An 18,798-nucleotide genomic window follows, 5' to 3' on the forward strand; every position below is an offset into this window, starting at 1 on the left:
TGATCCGGATCTGATCTGATCTGAGTGGACTGCAGGTCTGCAGCAGACATGTAGCATCTTCATAACACTTTAACAATCCTCCAAGGCTCCAAGACAATTTCTGGTTGGGTTAGATACAGTATTTGATCAATTTCTATTTGCATAAAACTTTAAAAGAACAATTATAGGAACTAATATAACTGGATAGGGGTATATTAAACTGAGATCACTGTATGCCTAATATTTCTATTTCAAAATTTTAGTGATTCATCGTCTGTATCTGACCAAGTATTGTTAGCCTAATCCTCAACTGGGTCAGGTCGGACAGGAAACTCAAATCTGACCCAATAATGGACCTAGTGCTGAGACAATCATATTCATCAGAAGTAGCTGCAATGGTGCTTTGTTTTCTCTAATGCCATGGAGACTTTTATTCAATGTGAATTGCCCACCTACTACTCAAGCAGGAATTGCTTGGGTGCTTCACAATTAATGCACAGAGCCTGCAGGGAATGGTCGAGATCGAGATCTTGACCGAGATTTTGATCTTGACTCTCCATTTTCCAAAAGTGCGTTTTCACATTTTTGGGAAACGGACGGTCTAGATCAAAATCTTCTAGCACAATACTGTACATTTATTGCGCAACATTGAAGTCAAACTCAAGCAACTACATGATCTATATAGCAGTCTAGGGATTGCAACCACAGACCTTCAAACAAAGACAAGCAACTTTAGAATGCAAGGCAACACAATATTTGACATATTGAACTTTTCTATTGGAGTTTAAATTTGGCATTACACTAATCAAGTAGGAGGCCTTCAGTGAATTCTTACTTCCATGTAAACCACTAGGTAGGGGTGTAAATGGATAATTAAAATCCGCTTCCAAATTTGCATCCATATCCGTTTAACGGTATCCGAATCCGTCCGATTACTAATAGGATGCGGATATGATTACTTCTTCCGATTATTACCCGTCCGATTAAATTATCCGATTAAGTTACTTGTTTGGATTCAATTTTTATAATTTTTTATTTCTTACATCATGTGACTATGTTTTCTAAATTTTATACTAAATTAACTACTAGAGTTGTTAAATTCTTAAATTTCAAACTTAGCCTCACAAACAAAATGGGTAAAGATGTCAATAGGTAGTTGAAAACTTGTATTCAATTTGCATTCACACCCATTTAGAAGAATCTACTTAAGAAAATAATTATCTGATTAGCATTTGAATTCGACTGAATCCGTCCGAATACAATAGGATGCGGATATTGGTATTACCACTATCTGATCCGATCCGATCCGTTTACACCCCTACCGCTAGGGAAGCTAAGGGAAAATAAAATTGGGTGCTAACCAGTGGCGGCTGGAGAATGAATGATCTAGAGCCACTTAATGGAGATACCTAGAGGCATGGAAACCATCTGCTGCTTACTCCAATGGTTAGATTAATAATATGAATCAAATATGCTCACTCCAATGTTCAAGTCAGTTAAGCCAGAGGATCCTGAAATGGCCTTTTAAATCTCGCTTCTGCTGCCGACATTTTGAATAGTAAGTGTTTTAACATCTCAAGGCACACTATGAAGAAATGATCGTTGGTAGAGAACCATCAGACTAAGAAAAATCCCCAATTCTTACAAATCTAACAAATGTAAGAGACTGAGTTGGGGCCACTAGGATTAGCAATGCGTCCAAAGGACTAGAAAGGGAAGTAGAAAGAAAGATTTTCTCATTTATCAAAGTATTCATGTTCTTACTCCATTTGCCGTTTACTTAGCCAAGTGTTTTTCTATGGGGATAACAATAGACACATAGAATCAGCATGGGAACAGTTTTCCTTTTTGATAGGGGAGGGTGGGGGAAGGAAACAGCCAGGAGGTTCGAACTCAAGGCCTCCTGCTGGGCATGGACTGTACACACCACAATATCACCAACTGCATTAGGCTGCTTTTGTTGGTATCAGAACAGTTGGTCACACAGAATTCTAATAAAATGAACTTCAATATCCTCCTCCATTAATCAAATAGAGTATTTATACACAGTGGTTGGGTAAACCATAAGATACAATAAAGAGAAGACAGCTGATCAAGGCTAGAAAGATCACATAAGAGTGATGCATAGTACCTAACAAGAAGACACCATTTCTGAGTTTCTTATTAGATAGGATAAACACCATCACAATGGAAAGTTACATGCTACATTCACAAGCTTCAGGAAGGTTATGAGCTCTCTTACCTGGGTGAGTAAGGTTCTACAGTAGGCCTAAATGGCATAAAATGTTTTTTGTGATGTCTCTTATGTGACTAGAGATTCTAGCCAGTGTTGTTCAATTAAGGTCTTTCAGGGAGTCATTCTTACCCTGGTTTGCATGAAGAAAATAGGAAAACTTTTTTTGTAGCTCTTATACACACATTCCATAGCAGAGGAATGCTCATAGAAGACACAAATGTTTATAGAATTTAATCTGCAGTGACATAACTGACCACAAATCATCCAAGAATTTCACAGGGGAGTCCTAAATTCTGTAAACCATACACAATTATTTGTTTCAAATTAAATACAACCACCTTTTTGATGCAGTATAGTAGGGGTTCTGTTTGTTGCACTTCTCAATAGAGAAAAAGCACAGATGAAAGCAGGTGTTAACTGCTAATGATGGTAGACATCTGAGATCGAACTTGAGTAATTAACTTGCTAAGGAATTCCGAGAAAAATTCACATTTATGTTACCTATTGAGGACACTCCTCTGTAGTGGGCAGCAAGGGCTCTGAAGACTGATCATTACTCTTGACACCTCCAACAGATGATAGAATCCAATAAAAAATTCCGGCAGAGAAGAAACTAATGAACCAGGCATTGTTGTAAATGACCACAAATGTATCTGATATTGAAGCTAAGATTCCGACCTTATGAAGGAAACCTGGAATGACAGGCAGAATACCAATTATCAGGGCTGTCATTGCAGCGAGATTGTATCCACCAGTGTAATAGTAAGCTCCAGTAGGCTTGTTTGAGTACAAATCGTTAATGTCTAAATTAGTGCGACGCAAAAGGTAGTAATCAGCAAGAATTATGCCTCCAATTGGACCAAGTAGCGCAGAGTAGCTGACGAGCCAAGTATAGATGAAGCTCTCACTCGACTGGAGAAGCCTCCAAGGCTGACAAACAATCCCCAGCAAAGCAGTTAGAAGAGCTCCTCTTCTGAAAGTGAACTTGGAAGGGCTGAGATTGACAAGGGCATTAGCAGGGGCGACAACATTTGCAGCAATATTGGTGGTGAGTGTTGCGAGACTGATCCCAATGATGGCGAGGATCACAGTGAACCCACCAATCTGACCTAGGAGTTGAATTGGATTCGAAATCACACGACCAAAGATAACTGTGGTGGAGGACGTGACTGCAATGCCTACGAAAGTGAAGGCGCCCATGAAAATTGGAAGCCCTGCCTGGCCAACGATCTGATCGGTTTGGGTCTTGGCATAGCGAGTGAAGTCTGGTATGTTAAGCGCTATGGTGGCCCAGAAACTAATATTAGCAGTGAGAGAAGGGAAGAAGAGAGACCAAAACTCGCCGGAGGAGAGACGGGAAGATAAGGCGAGCATGTGTCCGAACCCACCAGCTTTGAAGTATGCCCAGCAGAGGAGAGAAGAAGTAAGCACAATCAGAACCGGCGCAGAGAACTTTTCTAGGTCTCGAATCCCATCGATACCTCTCCATATGACGGCCATCTGTGCTGTCCAGAAGACAAGAAAACAGGCGAATTGAAGAGGCGAAGTGCCCAGCCATGGCAGGGAATGGGCGAAGGAAGCGTGCTTAAGGAACGAAGGTAGGAGGAGGAAGATGGCTTCACCTCCTATCCAGGTTTCGATGCCAAACCAACCACAGCCAACCAAAGCACGGAGCAGAGTGGGAACATGGGCACCTTTGATCCCGAAAGCAGAGCGAGCGAGCACTGGAAAAGAGATGCCGTAGCGAGTCCCAGGGTGCCCTGTGAGGATCAACGGAACTAATAGGATGAAATTGGCGGCAACGACGGTGGCGATTCCCTGCCACCAAGCCATGCCGAGGTCCACAAGGCTGCCGGCAAGGTAGTAAGTTGGCACCCCAACCACCAGTCCCACCCAGAGACTGGCCATCTCCAAGCCAGAGAAAGTCCTCTGTTCCGGCGTCGTTGGCTTGAGATCATCATTGGCAAGGCCTGCTGTGTCCTCATCATAGGGAAGTGAATCTTGGCTTGAGACCATCACCGAAGAAGAGCGTCTTCTTCTTCCTCTTCTACTATTGATCGAGTGTAAGTGTTGGTGTTGATGACGAGTGGCACTGACGATTTGATTTCTATCATAGACATGATTGCCGAGAAGATAAGATCTAGAATTCCCCAGTTGTGGGATGGGGGCGAGGTGGGGATGAAGATGGAGACGGAGACGAAGGCAATTGGAGGCCATGAGTGAACGATTTCAAGATTCCAGTGATAGATTATCAGATTCTTGAAACCCTTCTATTGTGGGCGATAAATCGACGCGTCAACCATATGTTTGTCGAAGTCCCCAATGAAAGGAATAGGAAGGAAGAAGGACTTCTGTGATTGAGACCCCCTTGGATTGTTCTGCTCCAATTATGGTGGAAATTCCGAAAAAGGCAGGACGCACCCAAAAAAAAGACGCAGCGCTTACATTGCTTAGCCTCTGGCCTGGACAGCTAGCCAGGCTTTTGTTGAGTCGCATTAAATTTTTCATGTGTATTTTGTTTGCATTATTTTTTGTTCATGATTGTGCAAATTTATCCCCAGCAATAATCACCCCAATGCTACTTTATAGTGCGCCTCCCCGAAAAACATTTTCAACGACGATCAAGATCTAAAACAACAGAGACAAGATCTCGATGGCCCGAGCTGGGGAGGAGTCCATCCCTCAGGTCAGGGCTCGAGGGCCAACACCGGGGCCGCGAAAGGGCTTAAAAAAGACCAAAAGCCCGGCGACCCACAACCGGGGAATACGGAGCGCAAGGGTTGCGGAACAAAACGGCACAATCAGATTCGACAAGGCACCGGCTCCCCCATGCAGGACAACCGACGAACGCCAAGGTGCAAAGATTCGAATACAGGCGAGCGCAAGGCAACAGCCGTTCCCGAAGGGAGGGGAAGGACCCAGAAAAGGGGCAAAGAGCGGCAAAAGAAAAGGGGGGAGGGGGAGGGAACCGGAACAACCCAGGGTGGCCCGGGGAGGGTGGGGAGCAGGGCCCGGGCGGGCTTGCCGCGTCGGTTCTGTGGACCACAAAAACCCGCCCCCGAGACTTCGGTTGACTTGGGCCCGCTGGTGGATGAATCTTGAAACACCAATATTGTGGGGTTGATTGCTGCATAATGAATTCAATAGAGATAACAAGTGGTGGAGGTATTTTTGAAAATTTAGGGCCTTACCTAGGCATAAGATATTCTTTTCGAGACTTTTCCATAATGGCCTACCAGACTACCAGTTGCTTCCACTCGTACAATATGGACGGTAATATTTAGGGGTGTGAATAGAACCCTGTTGGCTCGAATTGACCCAAACTTCATCTCAACATAGACTGATTTTAGTTCCATTTTTTCAGCCCAAAGAGCGGGCTTGGATTATAAATTAATCAGTCGGGTTTGATGGGGTTTGTGAGTCTAATCCCCAAGCATGGTCTGGCCCTACCCAACCATGTATTAGTTTACAATGTATAATGGATTAATCATATCCAAACCCACTCTTACTAGATAAGAAAATGAGTCTTAGTGTATTATATTATTAAATTAACACTTCTCATAGAAGGGATATAAATTAGGGCTGGGTAAATCAGCTCCAACTAACCCTATCTGGGTAAATTAGTGCGGCTCAAGCTTAGAGGAACCCTAAGTACCTAACAAGGTTCGGTCATGATTGGGGATTTTTAAACCATGATAGGGGTAGGTTAAGGTTTGGGTCTCGATTTCCGTCTGTTGGGTAAGGCTAGGTTTCAAGGCTGGCTCGACCCAACCTAGCCCATTGACACCCCTAGTCAATAATGTTGCTTTTGTAATAACCATGAATAATCAATATTGCACCTCTTCTTTTCTTGTGATTGGATCAACCATGTGTGGGTTGGTGACCTATTACGATTTAGAATTTAGAATGAGTCAAAGCCAACCAATCAACCAGTTTTGTACCTCTGGATATACTCTCTCTTTTACATTTTGCCTCGTTGAAATCTTTTTTGGTAAAAACAAAATAGGCACGTGCTAATGGCAAAATGGACACAGAATCTGTTTGGTAAGTGCAAAAAGTAGGCACTTTTTTTATTTTATTATTTGTATAAAAATCATCTTAAAAACAAGTTAAATAGAACTATTTAACTTAACACCTGACTTGCTCACAGTACCACAAATATTGTTAATATTATAATATTAACAATACAACTACAATCCCAAATCATATAATGTGATTGGAGGCAATCTCTCTTTTACTGCCAATTCATTTGCATTTGTCTTACTTCATTTCAAGCATTGTTGCTGTCAATGAGAGGTACATAGTCTTCTTATGAGTCTTCATCCGTTATCCAATTTGGATTTTCAAATTCTTCAAACAATTTATCAGCAATTTGTTGGTCTCGGATATGATTGTGAACTGCTCTCCCCATGCTAGTGTCCATAGTTTAATGTATCTCTTAATTTTAGAGAGATATAAGATAAGGCGGTCAAAAGAATTGCAGGTTGGAAATTCAAATTCTTATCCCAGGGCAGGTAGAGAGACACTGCTTAAATCAGTGATAAGTTCTCAATCGGCATACATAGTTTCTCATTTCTCCCACCCAATGTCTCATCATGATAAGATGCGAAGGATGATGGCAAATGTCTACTAAGGAGGCACTATAGAAGAGAGGAAAATGTAATGATATCTTGGACAAGGTTGTGTCATTCAAAAAAAAGGGGTGGTATGGGCTTTAGGGAATCGGTGTTACAAAACATAGAGCCCTTCTTGCCAAAGCAGCTTGGCGAATTTGGTTAGATCCTAACTCTCTCTGGGCCAAATTTATCAAAGCAATTTACTTTCCCAGATCCAATTTCCTTGAGCAAGTAAAGTAAACAAACCATCATGGGCCTAGAAAAGTCTTATGATTGGGAGGAAGTTTTAAAAGATGGACTTCTTTGGCAGGTAGGTTTATATGGGATACCAAATGAATTCAATCCCTTCCTAACTTTTCAATACACAGCTCAAAGCCCATTAACTGTGAGGTTACTACAATAGCTGATCTTATTGATCCAGTGACCCATTTATGGAAGAAGGATCTTATTAAGGAGTTATTTTCTGTAATGGAAGCGAAGTAAATTCTTAATATGTGTTTGAGTTAGTGGTGAGGGAAGATAAACTGTTGTGGAGTGGGACTAAGAATGGTGTCTTCATCGTCAAAAGTGCTTACCATCTTCTTTCCAATCGTAGGGACTATCAACTACAACGTAAACCCTCTTCGTCTAGAATTCATGAATGGGAATTGATCAAGCTAGATACCTGGAGAACGATTTGCAATATCAAATCGAATTAATAACTTTATCAGGAAATGTTGTGCACAAGTTATCGCCACTAGGGAGAATTTGAAGAAGCGAAATATTTCGATCGATCCAAGCTGTGAACGATGTGGTCATCCAATGGAAACTATAGATAATGTTCTATTTGATTGTTTCTTCTCCTGTGCTGTCTAGTTCTGGTCCAATCTATCCCTAAAGGCAACACAAATTGAACCTCTAAAGCTACCTCACATTATGGCAAACTGGAATATGAAAATCTTTCCTTCGAAGATAAAAAAAGAAAAGAAAGGAGACCCTCTCTTTATTTTGTTTCATATGTTGGTCCCTCTGGCTAGCTAGAGATGAAATCACATTTGGGACTCGATCATCCACTCCAGAAGAGGTGTTTCAACAAGCATAGAAGGCCTTTCTTAACTTCACTAAAGCAAATCAATGCCTCTTCTATTCTCAGGCAAGTAATGATACTGGACGCCTTGTTGGATTCCATCGGACGTAACTTTGTTCAAGATGAACAGAGATGTTGCCCTTCCCTTAAAATCACAGAATTGAGGTCTAGGGTTTATTCTTAGAGACTATCGTTGTAACAACCCCCGTAATTATAACTTGGGATCCGTATTACAGGTTTGAGTACTCGAAGTTCCCACCAAAATACCCTTTGAAACTAGGGAGCGAATTCCCACCAAAACCTAGCAAAATATCCACAAAATTCACCATTTCGCTCACCAAGGGGCGAAACAGAAAATTTCGCCAATATTTTGCATATTGATTATATCATGGCCATCACATTTAGTTCCTATTTCTCCTTGGTGTGTCGGCAATGATGCTAGACTCACTAAAACCGATTGTATTTTGTGAAGACCTGGCTTGTTTCTTGTTTATATTATTTGATGGGGGGGGGTTTTAATTTATTATCATGACTACATGGGCCAGAAAGAATTTTCATTTACAAAAGAATGGCAACAATGGTGTTCACGGTATGATGCAGCCATATGCAGATTAGCCTCTAAAATTGATTCAAAATCCTAAGTATATAACTCGAAATCCTAGCTGCAATTATTTAAAAGATTTGTCTTATTCTAAAATTTATTATTATTTTTTTAATGTAATTAATTTTTTCCCCTACTAGTGGTATTTTTCACCCCTGTGCTTGAGAGGATTGAAATATTAAAATATTGATCTATGTGATAACAAAGAGTTGACATGTCAAAAGATCAAATACCTTTGTCCAAAAAATAAAGCAAAAAATTAGGACCATAAATGTGAAAACAAAGAGTTGACATGTCAACGAGATCAAACACCTTTATCCAAAAAATAAACCAAAAAATTAGGACCATATATTTAAAAAAAAAATTAAGAAAACATCACCATACAAGTTCTTTACTGGACCATACATTTAGAAAAAAATTGTTGAGGTCTAAAATAACATGTATTATATTTGATATAATCTATAAATAAGAATAACACGTATTGTACTCTACATATTGACTAGAATATACTATATACAATATTCCATAAGTTCACAATTTTTTTTCTTTTCAAATTGGTGTCGTTTATCGAAACAAACAAATACTAGGAAATATATATTAGATGGCGAGGAATCAAATGATATGAGAATGAGGAGAGATTAGCATGCATTTCCAGGAGGGAATGTTGGAGCCTTTCTTCATTCCGATAATTATTTGGGCTGGTGGAATTATAATCACATCCTCTGTTCTCGTACTCTACTATTGTATAGTCATCAGATTCTGTGCAAACCGCAGGTATGAAGAGTGGTTGCGGCGGCAGCAGGAACTGCAATTTTCAGTTGCAGGAGGACCTCAAGAAGTGATGCGTGGAGTGGACGCTAAGGTCTTGCAGTCACTCCCAATCATACCTTACACCATCATCAACCAAACCCAGCAAGGTAATAATCATGAGTATGTTCCATTAGTGTTTCGCAAGGAACAGAACGAATGCGCAGTTTGCTTGGGAGAGTTGCAGGAAGGAGAAATGGTACGCTTGCTACCCTCTTGTCGACATGCTTTCCACGTTCTCTGCATTGATGATTGGTTCCGAGCTCACTCCACTTGCCCAATTTGTCGATCGCCGGTGGTTACTGTTTGGGCATCTAACAAGTTCGACCCTGGTGTCGCCAGTGCCATCTTTTATCCTCCTCCTCCTTCTTCTTCTTCTTCTTCTTCTTCCTCCTCCTCTATCGCCAGCACTTCCACACTTCCAACAGCCGGGAGTGAAGAAGGCAGCCATGGATCTATGCCTCACTACAATAGCGATGCTAGTGACTTGGTAGTGCAACCTGAGACGAGCAGGAGAAGATCTAATGTGTTGCTTCGGCATTGTATTTCTCTTATAATACTCTCCGAGAGATCAAAACCAGAACCGCTGCTGCCTGTCCATCTAAATCGTTCAGTGTCGATGAATTTTTGATGCGTAAATCGGTTCTTGGAGAACTCAGTTTCATCATTTTCTACTCACAAATTCAAGCTGTGTTGCCGTGATAAATGATAAATCTCATGACGTCCCAATTCAATTCAAATCCGGTAAGGCTAAGGTAGGCCTCGGTTTCGGTTCGTTACCAGCTAAATGCTATTGTTTGGATTCCTGGAAAGGAAGATTTTCCTGTATTTTACGGGAAAAGAAAAGAAAGGTATAAAAATGTTAATTGCAATTTGCAAGCGGTGATGAGCTGTCAAACGAATACGCCACACACATACTGACCAAATTATTGAAAACTCCGAAATACCAAAATGCATTAAAATAATAATATGGTTTGTTTCTTCATTAAATTCTAGTCCATAAATTTATATTTTCCAATTTTCCGATCTCGAAAAAGTACAAAATCTGCCAGCGTACGTCAGGTATAACTGATATGCAAAGTCTTCCCCACTAAAAATCCAATAGGTGACACGTGTAGAGGGTTAGGTCCGCTTGGAATTTCAAATTAAGGTCGTCGTTTGTGTTTCGTCCATTTCTAAGGAAATTATATGTTTATGTAGCGGAAGGGAAAGCTGTAATGGTATGGAAAGGAGAAGATCGAGATGGATCCGTCACCTGCAAATCAGCAAGAACAATCGCACCTTCTCGTGACCCCTTTACTCATCTCCGCAGCTGGAATCATCGCCACAGCGTTGACACTCTTGCTTTACCAGTTCATAATGACCCGATTCTGTCTACGCCGCTGGCAATTGCAGCAGCAGCAGCAACAACGATTTCCAGTTGCAGAGAGGCCCGAAGAGGAAGCGATGGGTGGAATTGACGACAAGACCCTGCAGGCCATCCCTGTCTTAGCTTACAACGTCAACAACAACCAGAAAGGTGGATATGGATTATCGTTTCGTAGGGATCAGAACGAATGTGCGGTGTGCTTGGGGGAGTTGCAGGAAGGGGAGATGGTACGCTTGCTACCTACTTGTCGACATGCTTTCCACCTTCTTTGCATCGATCACTGGTTTCTCGATCACTCTACTTGCCCGCTCTGTCGCTCGCCGGCGGTCTCTTTTGGAAGAGGTAACGTCGACCTAAATTTTGGCAGTCCCTCCTGCCCCTCCTCCTCCTCCTCCGGTGCCTCAGCTCCTCCAGCAGCCGCCGGAATGGAGGATAGGCGAAGATCGAATGGGTTGCTTCAACACTGTACGTCTCTTGTATCGTATTCCTGAAAGATCAAAACCACCACTGCTGCCCGTCCAACTCAAGCGATCACTATCAATCGGTTCTTGAGGTACAAATCGGTTATGGAAGAACTTCTCTAATTCCGTTGCAGCTTGCAGGCCAGTGATGGAAAACTCATATCGAAGATAAGGATCGAAACCAGCCAGAACCAATCCCAAATCCCAGTCGCGGTTTCGGTTTTCGGTCAACTACTCAACTAGGGTGTTTTAAAGGGATAGTCTCTGTTGACCTCTGTGCCGTAGCTTAATTACCGATCGAATTTTGTAAAATTCGTGTTGGCCCCACTCCTAACGATTTTTCTTTTCTTTTTCTGCTGTGGATAACACTCCCAATAATGTTAAGAGGATGTTAAAGTTGAATGCATAATGTTAATTTTGCGATTCTGCTTTTATACTGTAAAATACGTAATTATTACCTTTATCTCGTAAATTGGTATATTTTTTAAAATTAATAAACGAACCTTAGATTGATCTCAAATTATTGATGCCATCTTTATTAATTTCCTTTAGTTAATTCATAAACAAGCAGATGATCGAATAAGCTAAGGTAAATTCAAGCACTAAAACAACCTTCAGAGAATGGGCTGATTGTCAGCTGGAGAAGGTGGGGTGGTTGTCGTTGGCGGGGAGGGACCAGTGGTTGCCAGTTACATAGGGTTTCGGCTGAATATAGAAAGAAGTTGAGTTCCCTTCACCCACCTAGGGTTGGGTCACTTAAGTAATGAAAGGGAAATTTCGTCTTTATGTAGTATCAGTGGTATATTAGACATTTAACAATCCAAACTTAACTGTTAAAAAGCTTGACCATTGAGTGGAGTAAAATTGAAATATAAACTTAAGCAAAAGGGTGCCATGCAATGTATCCTACTTAAGGTGATAGTCACGAATTTACAAACCACTTAAGGGGATGCCATGCAAAAAACTTTAAATTTTATTACAATTAAATTAGAGATAAATTTTATTACAACTGAATTAAATGATAGGTAGGGAGAAAGGTATAGGCCGAAGCGAAAAACCCTAGTTAAGCGCCTCTGAGGAAATCAACCGTCACCGTGCTTTGAGGTGGAGAGCCTCTCCCCCCTACTTTTGCTTCCTCGCCTCCTTTCTCCCTCTCTCTGCCTTCTCTTCTTGCTTTCTTTGCTTCCTCGCCTCTGTTTTCATTTGTCACCTCCTCTCTCTCTCTCTCTTATTTCTCCTTCATTTCTTTCTCCAGTTAGTTACTCTTTGCATCTTTCTCTCCAATCCTTGGTTTCTCTAATCCTTCGCATCTTCCCTTTTTTATTTTCTCTCTCCTTCTCTTCCGGTTAGGAATATATATATATATATATATATTATCTCTCCGTTTTCTCTTTTTCCCCAACGGGGAGAAGTTTATGCTTATCAAGAAAAGAAAAAAAAAAATCTAGGTAGATGCGAGATCTAGTCGTGCATTCCGTAGATCTGAAGGTTTTACGTCGGAGCTAGAAGTACCTGCCGTGGATTTAGAAGCTTTGCTGTTGCAAGAGTCTCATGTTGCTGGTAGCCGGCGGTGTGTCTTCGTTGTTGTGGCTATCGTTTCCGCCCTGGCATGTATTTTCTGTCCTGGTGGCGTGTCTGTGTCTGTGTCTGCCTTTGTGGCATGTCGCCTCTTTGGGCGTTGGTGATGGAGGATATGTATGTCATATTCCTTGTGCTTTATTGTTATTGTGGTTGTTACAATCATTATTCTAAGGGCTTATTGGGTTCGACCCATTCCTTTGCTTGGATGACCTTGTTTATTGCATGTATGACATTTGATCAAATTTCATCCCTTTGTTCAGACTGAACCTTGTGTTTTCATGCATTTATTTTTTGTATTTTTTTTTCTTTTCTTCGATGTGTGTCTGTATTTTCTTTCAAGTTCATGAATGAATTTTTCAGCTTCGTATGAAAAAAAAAAAAAAAACTGACAAGTAGGAAGGTCCACTAGGAACAGCTCCACCCATCTGTATCATCCATGATGTATAATGCTTCTATAGCCACTGTAGTAAACCATTCTGGGGGGTGTCGATCAGTTTGGTTTCACCAACCAATTCGTTCGATCGGTTTTGATTTCGGTTTCGAGGAATGATAAACCAAACCCAATACTCAGACTCGATTTTAGAATTAGATTGCTTCTTTATGTTAGAATTAAGAAGGAATAAAATAGTATGCATGATTGGTTAGATTTTTTAGACTACAAATTCTATGGATGTGATCAACGTGATATTATCTTTACTATTTGCAGTATCTTATGTTGGGTGATATGGAATGATCGAAATGAAATGTTATTTCATGGGAAATTTTTTTCTTTTACCCGTTCTATTAATTGAAATTATAGATTATTAAATGAAATTGGCTTCAGGAAAATGTAGCCCAAGAGTTGGTCCCAAAGCCCCTATTTTCAGGTTATGCAAATGATTTGGATGAAGAAGATAGTCTTGTTCGGTCCAACTTCAAAGTTTTTACGGATGCATCGTGGGATCAACTCTCTCAAATGGCGGGGAGGAGTTGCATTATATGGAGCCGTACGGGCCAGTTTATTTGGGCAAAAACATCTTTTTGTTTTGGTTTTTCAGCAACTGTAATGGAGCTTGAAGCTATGTTATATTTCACTCTGATTGCCTTCCAGCCATTAAGGCCTTAAATGGTCAAACTCAATCTTTAGACTGAGTTAGTTGTGGGCTGGTTCAAGAAATTAAAAGGCTGTCGTGTTGCTTTGATTTTGTCCGTTTTGCTTTTGTGAATAGATCTAGAAATCATCATGCTGACTTTCTTGCCAAATGGGCTAGGGTTCTTCAATTAAGTAGAGTTTGGAATGATTTGCCTCCTTTGTGTATTGTAAATCCTTCTGTTATCTCCTCTAGATTTAATCTAGAGGCATTTCAATGAATCTCTATTTGGCTGGAAAAAAAAAAAAGGAATTTTCACAATTAAAAGTCCACTTCAATGCAATTTCATGAGATCAGGGCATAAAATGATGAGGCTGGTGAACCACAAAATTTTGGCTCCAATAAGAATATAACATTGAATACTACATGTTTCAGCCGATGGAGATGTAAATTAAGTTTTGTATGCTTTCTTGAAAAAGACCTTTAAATAAAATAAGGAAAAGATATTAGAAAAGAAAAAAATAAGCAAGAAATGGGGAAGAACTAAAACCGCCATGATTGGCTTTTACAACAAACAAATATATGGTCAAAGTATTCCCCATCCAAGCCAAGTGGAATCCTCTACATGCATTTTGTGGCAACTCATAGAGTCTTATTTATTATATGAATCCAAGAATTTGAAATGAAATAGAATTTCAAATTTATGGATTCATGACTCAAAATTTTAATTGTTTGATTACTTGAATCTGTGGATTCATCCTTAAAAACTATTTGATTAATTATCTTAAATCTATTTATTTGAGATTTGTGGATTCATCCTAAAAAAATCTCTGGTTATCTGAATCCATGAATTCTAAAACATTGACTTTGTTCATTTGGTATATTTTATGTATGAAGATAAAAAACTTCAAAACAATAAATATGTAAATTGACAAATTCACTAGTTTGGTTATCTGTATCCATGGATTCCAAAACATTAACTTTGTTCATTTGGTATATTTTATATATGAAAATTAAAAAACTTCAAAATAACAAATATGTAAATTGACAAATTCACTTTTAAATTTGCTTCCATCTAAGATGTTCCATTATCAACTATCATAAATTGTGTCTCCATAATATTTAGGTAGTGACTATACGTCATAAATTCTACATGATCGAAAATGAATCAGTCCTACTTGGTTGGAAGATGCAAATCCAAAACTTGAGTTTATCAAGGTATATGTGAGTAACCAAAATAATTATAGAAAAAATGTGAAATACAAATTTCTTTACATACGTAGGCCTCTCAAAATATGAAAGATATTTAGACATTATAGACTAAAAGTGGGTGCTTGGGAGGTTCAATCACACGTCCCCAACCCCGGTCCCTTCACTATTTGGTTATCATCTTGTGGTTTACAATCGAGCTCCCAGGAGTCGAGCATCATCACTGAGGCTTGTAAGTTTCCGGAGCTTATCCATGGACTTAAGGTCAAGCCCCTTAGTCTGCTTTTCGATGATTCAATTCATGGGAGCATACGCCCGGTCAATTACCGGTTCAGGATTAAGCTCAGGCATGGTTCAATGTGGGCTATATATCGCCATGTTGCTGATGGGCGACACGAATCCCCCACCGAAAATGACATAAGCAATAAATCGACAATATATCACCTACAAATCGGTGATATATCGTCTACGGTTGATTTTTCCGCAATATATTGTCAAATTCACTATATTTAGTAGAATTTCGTTAAGTTTTTCATTGATTTTTGCCAAAGTGACGTAGGACCTCTACAGACTCCAGGGGGTGGCCTTTGCGGATCCTTGCCGGCTCACTGGGGAGCGGGACCCTTGTGTCCATTGGCAACATAATGTGAATCATGAATCATACTCAACATAATTGGATAATCAATTGTAGACTTTAGTACTTCTCTTCACTAGTTGTGTACTTATGTTCTCTTTACATGTTTACATTAGTTTATATGAGTTTTCTAGACTTCCAGTTTTGCTTGCATATAGCCAGGCATGTGCCAATCAGGAACTTCAGATTAAGTGATGTTATAAGTTAAAATAATGCTCGCAGTGTGTTTATTGGCTTCAAATTAGGCTTCACAACAAAATTGAAGCCAAAGCGTCCCTAAATACCCTCGAAACTATGGGCCGAATTTTCATTGACACCCTACCTACCAAGTGTCACCGACATGTCGGCGAAATGTTTACTCACTTATATCCGAATCAATTCCCTTGTGGATCTATAAAACCGTCGAGGGCAACAAAAAGAGCATGTTTGAGGATCGAAACAAAGATGACTTGAGAAGCTCTCTAGTGGTACTTTAGGTCTCAAAACAAAAACTGATCTGATGCTGTGTTTCTCTCGCAAAAAAAGGAAAAACAGGTTTTACGGAAAATCAAATCGAACCGAACCAACAAAATAAAAATATTTTGAGTCTGTCAGACAGCCGTACAACCACCCCACGATTGGAACCAACCGTGAGAACGATCCTCTACAGCTAGCTTGATGAATTTCAAGAAATTCATCGTAACCGTTAATCACGCTCTGGTTGCACGGCCTCGATTCATCCACCAGACTTAGGTTCCTGTCTCCTTAGACCTCAAGGATACAGAGGTACGAGCCTATAGAACAGATCCTGTTCAAGTAAGGTCGTAACATATAAAGGAAGTATGTAAATATGAACGACCTTTTTACAATTTCTTTTCCCGATGTGGGACTATAGGATTAATCACTTTTCGGTATCTTTTGGTGTCAACGAAGAAAACCAGAAAGTGTGGCTTTCCCATGGGCCATGCATGACCTTTTTCGTGTACAGAACCTGCCTCCAGTTCCAATTCCAATCCAGCTTTTAAAACCACGAGAATGAAATGCCCGACAAACTTTTCTTTTCCCCTTTTCATAAAACTCATATTTTTTTTTGGGTAGTTTCATCAAATTCACACAGCTCATTTCAATTAAAGGTCAAATTGAATTTCTAAAGGAAGCTCAATAGCTGCGCAGCTAACACGCAAGGTAGGTATTGGGATTTTATTACTTTCTGTTAGTTTATTTGAGAAAATTGATTGATTGTGGGAGACCATCGATCTGTGCCATCATCCACTATATGAGGAATATCACTTAACCCAGAGACTGATTTTAGCTTATACGGTCCATTTCTCGGTTGAAAATCCCTCTTACGAATTGAGATTTTAGTAGATGACTTCTATTCAAAATGCAAGATATCGCTGATTTTTCCATGATATTTCACTTTTTATTGAGATTTTACAACTTTTAGCGTTTTCCATGATATTTCACTTTTTATTGAAATTTTACAACTTTTAGCGATTTTTCATGATTTCTTGCCAACCCCTCTCTCCTTTCTCTCTCATGTCATCACATGTTGGGTGCTACAAATTAAAAAAAAGAAGAAGAAGGAGAATGTATGGTGTTGATTGTTGAGGATTCAAACGTGGCTAATGTAATTAATGTACACTTCTCCCAAGGGTTTACCTTGTTATTCACGTTATTGTATTCTCCTTTCTCATGTTAGTCACGTTATTTTATTCTCCTTTCTCTCACCTTGTCTTATTTACTACCATTAAAAATCATCTTTTAAGTTTTAAATTGTTTTGTCTTCATTAATTTTTTACATTATATTGTCTTTTGATGAAAGCAACTGCAGAGGACTAAACGGAGCAATGTCATCTCCGCTGAGTTGAAGACATTTATTTGCAGAGATCTAATGAAATAACAAAACAAATTTCCAAAAATCTAACAATTTCTCGCTGCTCCTCTGCTGCTCCTCTTCCCCTTCTGGTTTTGGATTTGGTGTTCCTGCTTTGTGAAGAAAAAGGAAAAAAATATACAAATCAAAAGATTCAAAACGGGCTTAACTGTCGACAAACTTGCTGCAAATACCGTCGACAAACCTATTTCTCAAATGATGAACTCAATGAAACGGCGAAAGACACGATGAGTTAGGGGGCGAATTGATGGAGGAACCGCGAACTATTGGCGAAATCTCACCGCTGGTTGCGGGCGAAGTTCGCCAATAATTCACACATTGGCTCTGATAACATGTGAAGAGAGTGAGGAAGAAGGAAAGGACACTTCTTCTTTCTTTTTAAAAAAATGTACTCTCTCTCTTGATTGCAACGGCTACAAACTTAAGGAGGCAATGTGAGTCATGTAATACTAATACCTCTCATGGTCACACCATATGTGCCATCCAGCTGTCGTGTTGTTTGGTCAGACCATTATAGAGTTTGCATTATATGTGTTGCAACCAATGAATTTTTTTTTGGGGGTGGAGGTGGGTAGGTGTTGGATCCGAATCTGACTTCTTGAGTGAACCACAATAGAAGTTGATTGGGTAAAGAACTGTTCACAGAAAACAGAGTGAAGATTGGCCTGACTAGGGAGGTCAGGAAGGCACCTTCAATGAGAAAATTATATTCAATACATCACCACATGAGAATGAGGTTTTAAAGCTCCAAGTGAGTAGCTAGAGAGCATTGAGAGAGTAAATGAGCATTACCACTAAATGAGACTGTCAGATTGTCCAATTAGCTCAAATTTCTTTTGAGAAAGACACGTCGATGCAAGAGTTGACCTCCTTGACATGTTGACCCCTCAGGTGGCTATTGCAGCCTAACATGACAGGGTTGATACACACGGCTGATGAGATGTGTCGCTTGAGATAAATGTGGTGTTAGGTCCATATATCTTCTAAGTTACATAGGCTCATGGCTCTTCGAGTTGGTTGGTGTCCCCTAGAACATTCTTCATATGAGGTTATCATGAGAGGTTTGGTGAAGTCTTGGTCGCCAAAAGAGGGTGCTTAGGAGGTTCAATCACACGTCCCCAACACCAATACTATTTGGTTATCATCCAGTGGTTTGCAATTGAGCTCCTAGGAGTCGAGCATCATCAATGAGGCTTGCAAATTTCCCGAGTTTATCCATGGACTTAAGGTCAAGCCCCTCAGTCAGCTTTTCGAAGATTCAGTTCATGGGAGCACATGCCCAATCCAACCACC

At 40.0% G+C, this 18,798-nt stretch overlaps 1 protein-coding gene and 1 non-coding gene across 2 annotated transcripts; both read right to left on the reverse strand.

Annotated features, from left to right (window-relative positions):
- Positions 1–1,426: 1,426 nt before the first annotated feature.
- Positions 1,427–4,601, reverse strand: NCS1 (permease, cytosine/purines, uracil, thiamine, allantoin family protein). Its single transcript, XM_089149607.1, has one exon. It carries the CDS (start codon positions 4,430–4,432, stop codon positions 2,717–2,719), a length of 1,716 nt encoding a protein of 571 aa, XP_089005733.1. The 5' UTR covers positions 4,433–4,601; the 3' UTR covers positions 1,427–2,716.
- An 11,612-nt stretch (positions 4,602–16,213) lies between these two features.
- On the reverse strand, positions 16,214–16,434 carry LOC149021364 (small nucleolar RNA U3). Its single transcript, XR_016172548.1, has one exon. It is a non-coding gene; the product is annotated as a small nucleolar RNA U3 (small nucleolar RNA).
- Between the last annotated feature and the right edge of the window lie 2,364 nt (positions 16,435–18,798).

The sequence above is a fragment of the Hakea prostrata genome, chromosome 3 (genome assembly GCF_041222555.1).
Source record: "Hakea prostrata isolate BN-2017 chromosome 3, UWA_Hpros_2, whole genome shotgun sequence".
NCBI lineage: Eukaryota > Viridiplantae > Streptophyta > Magnoliopsida > Proteales > Proteaceae > Hakea > Hakea prostrata.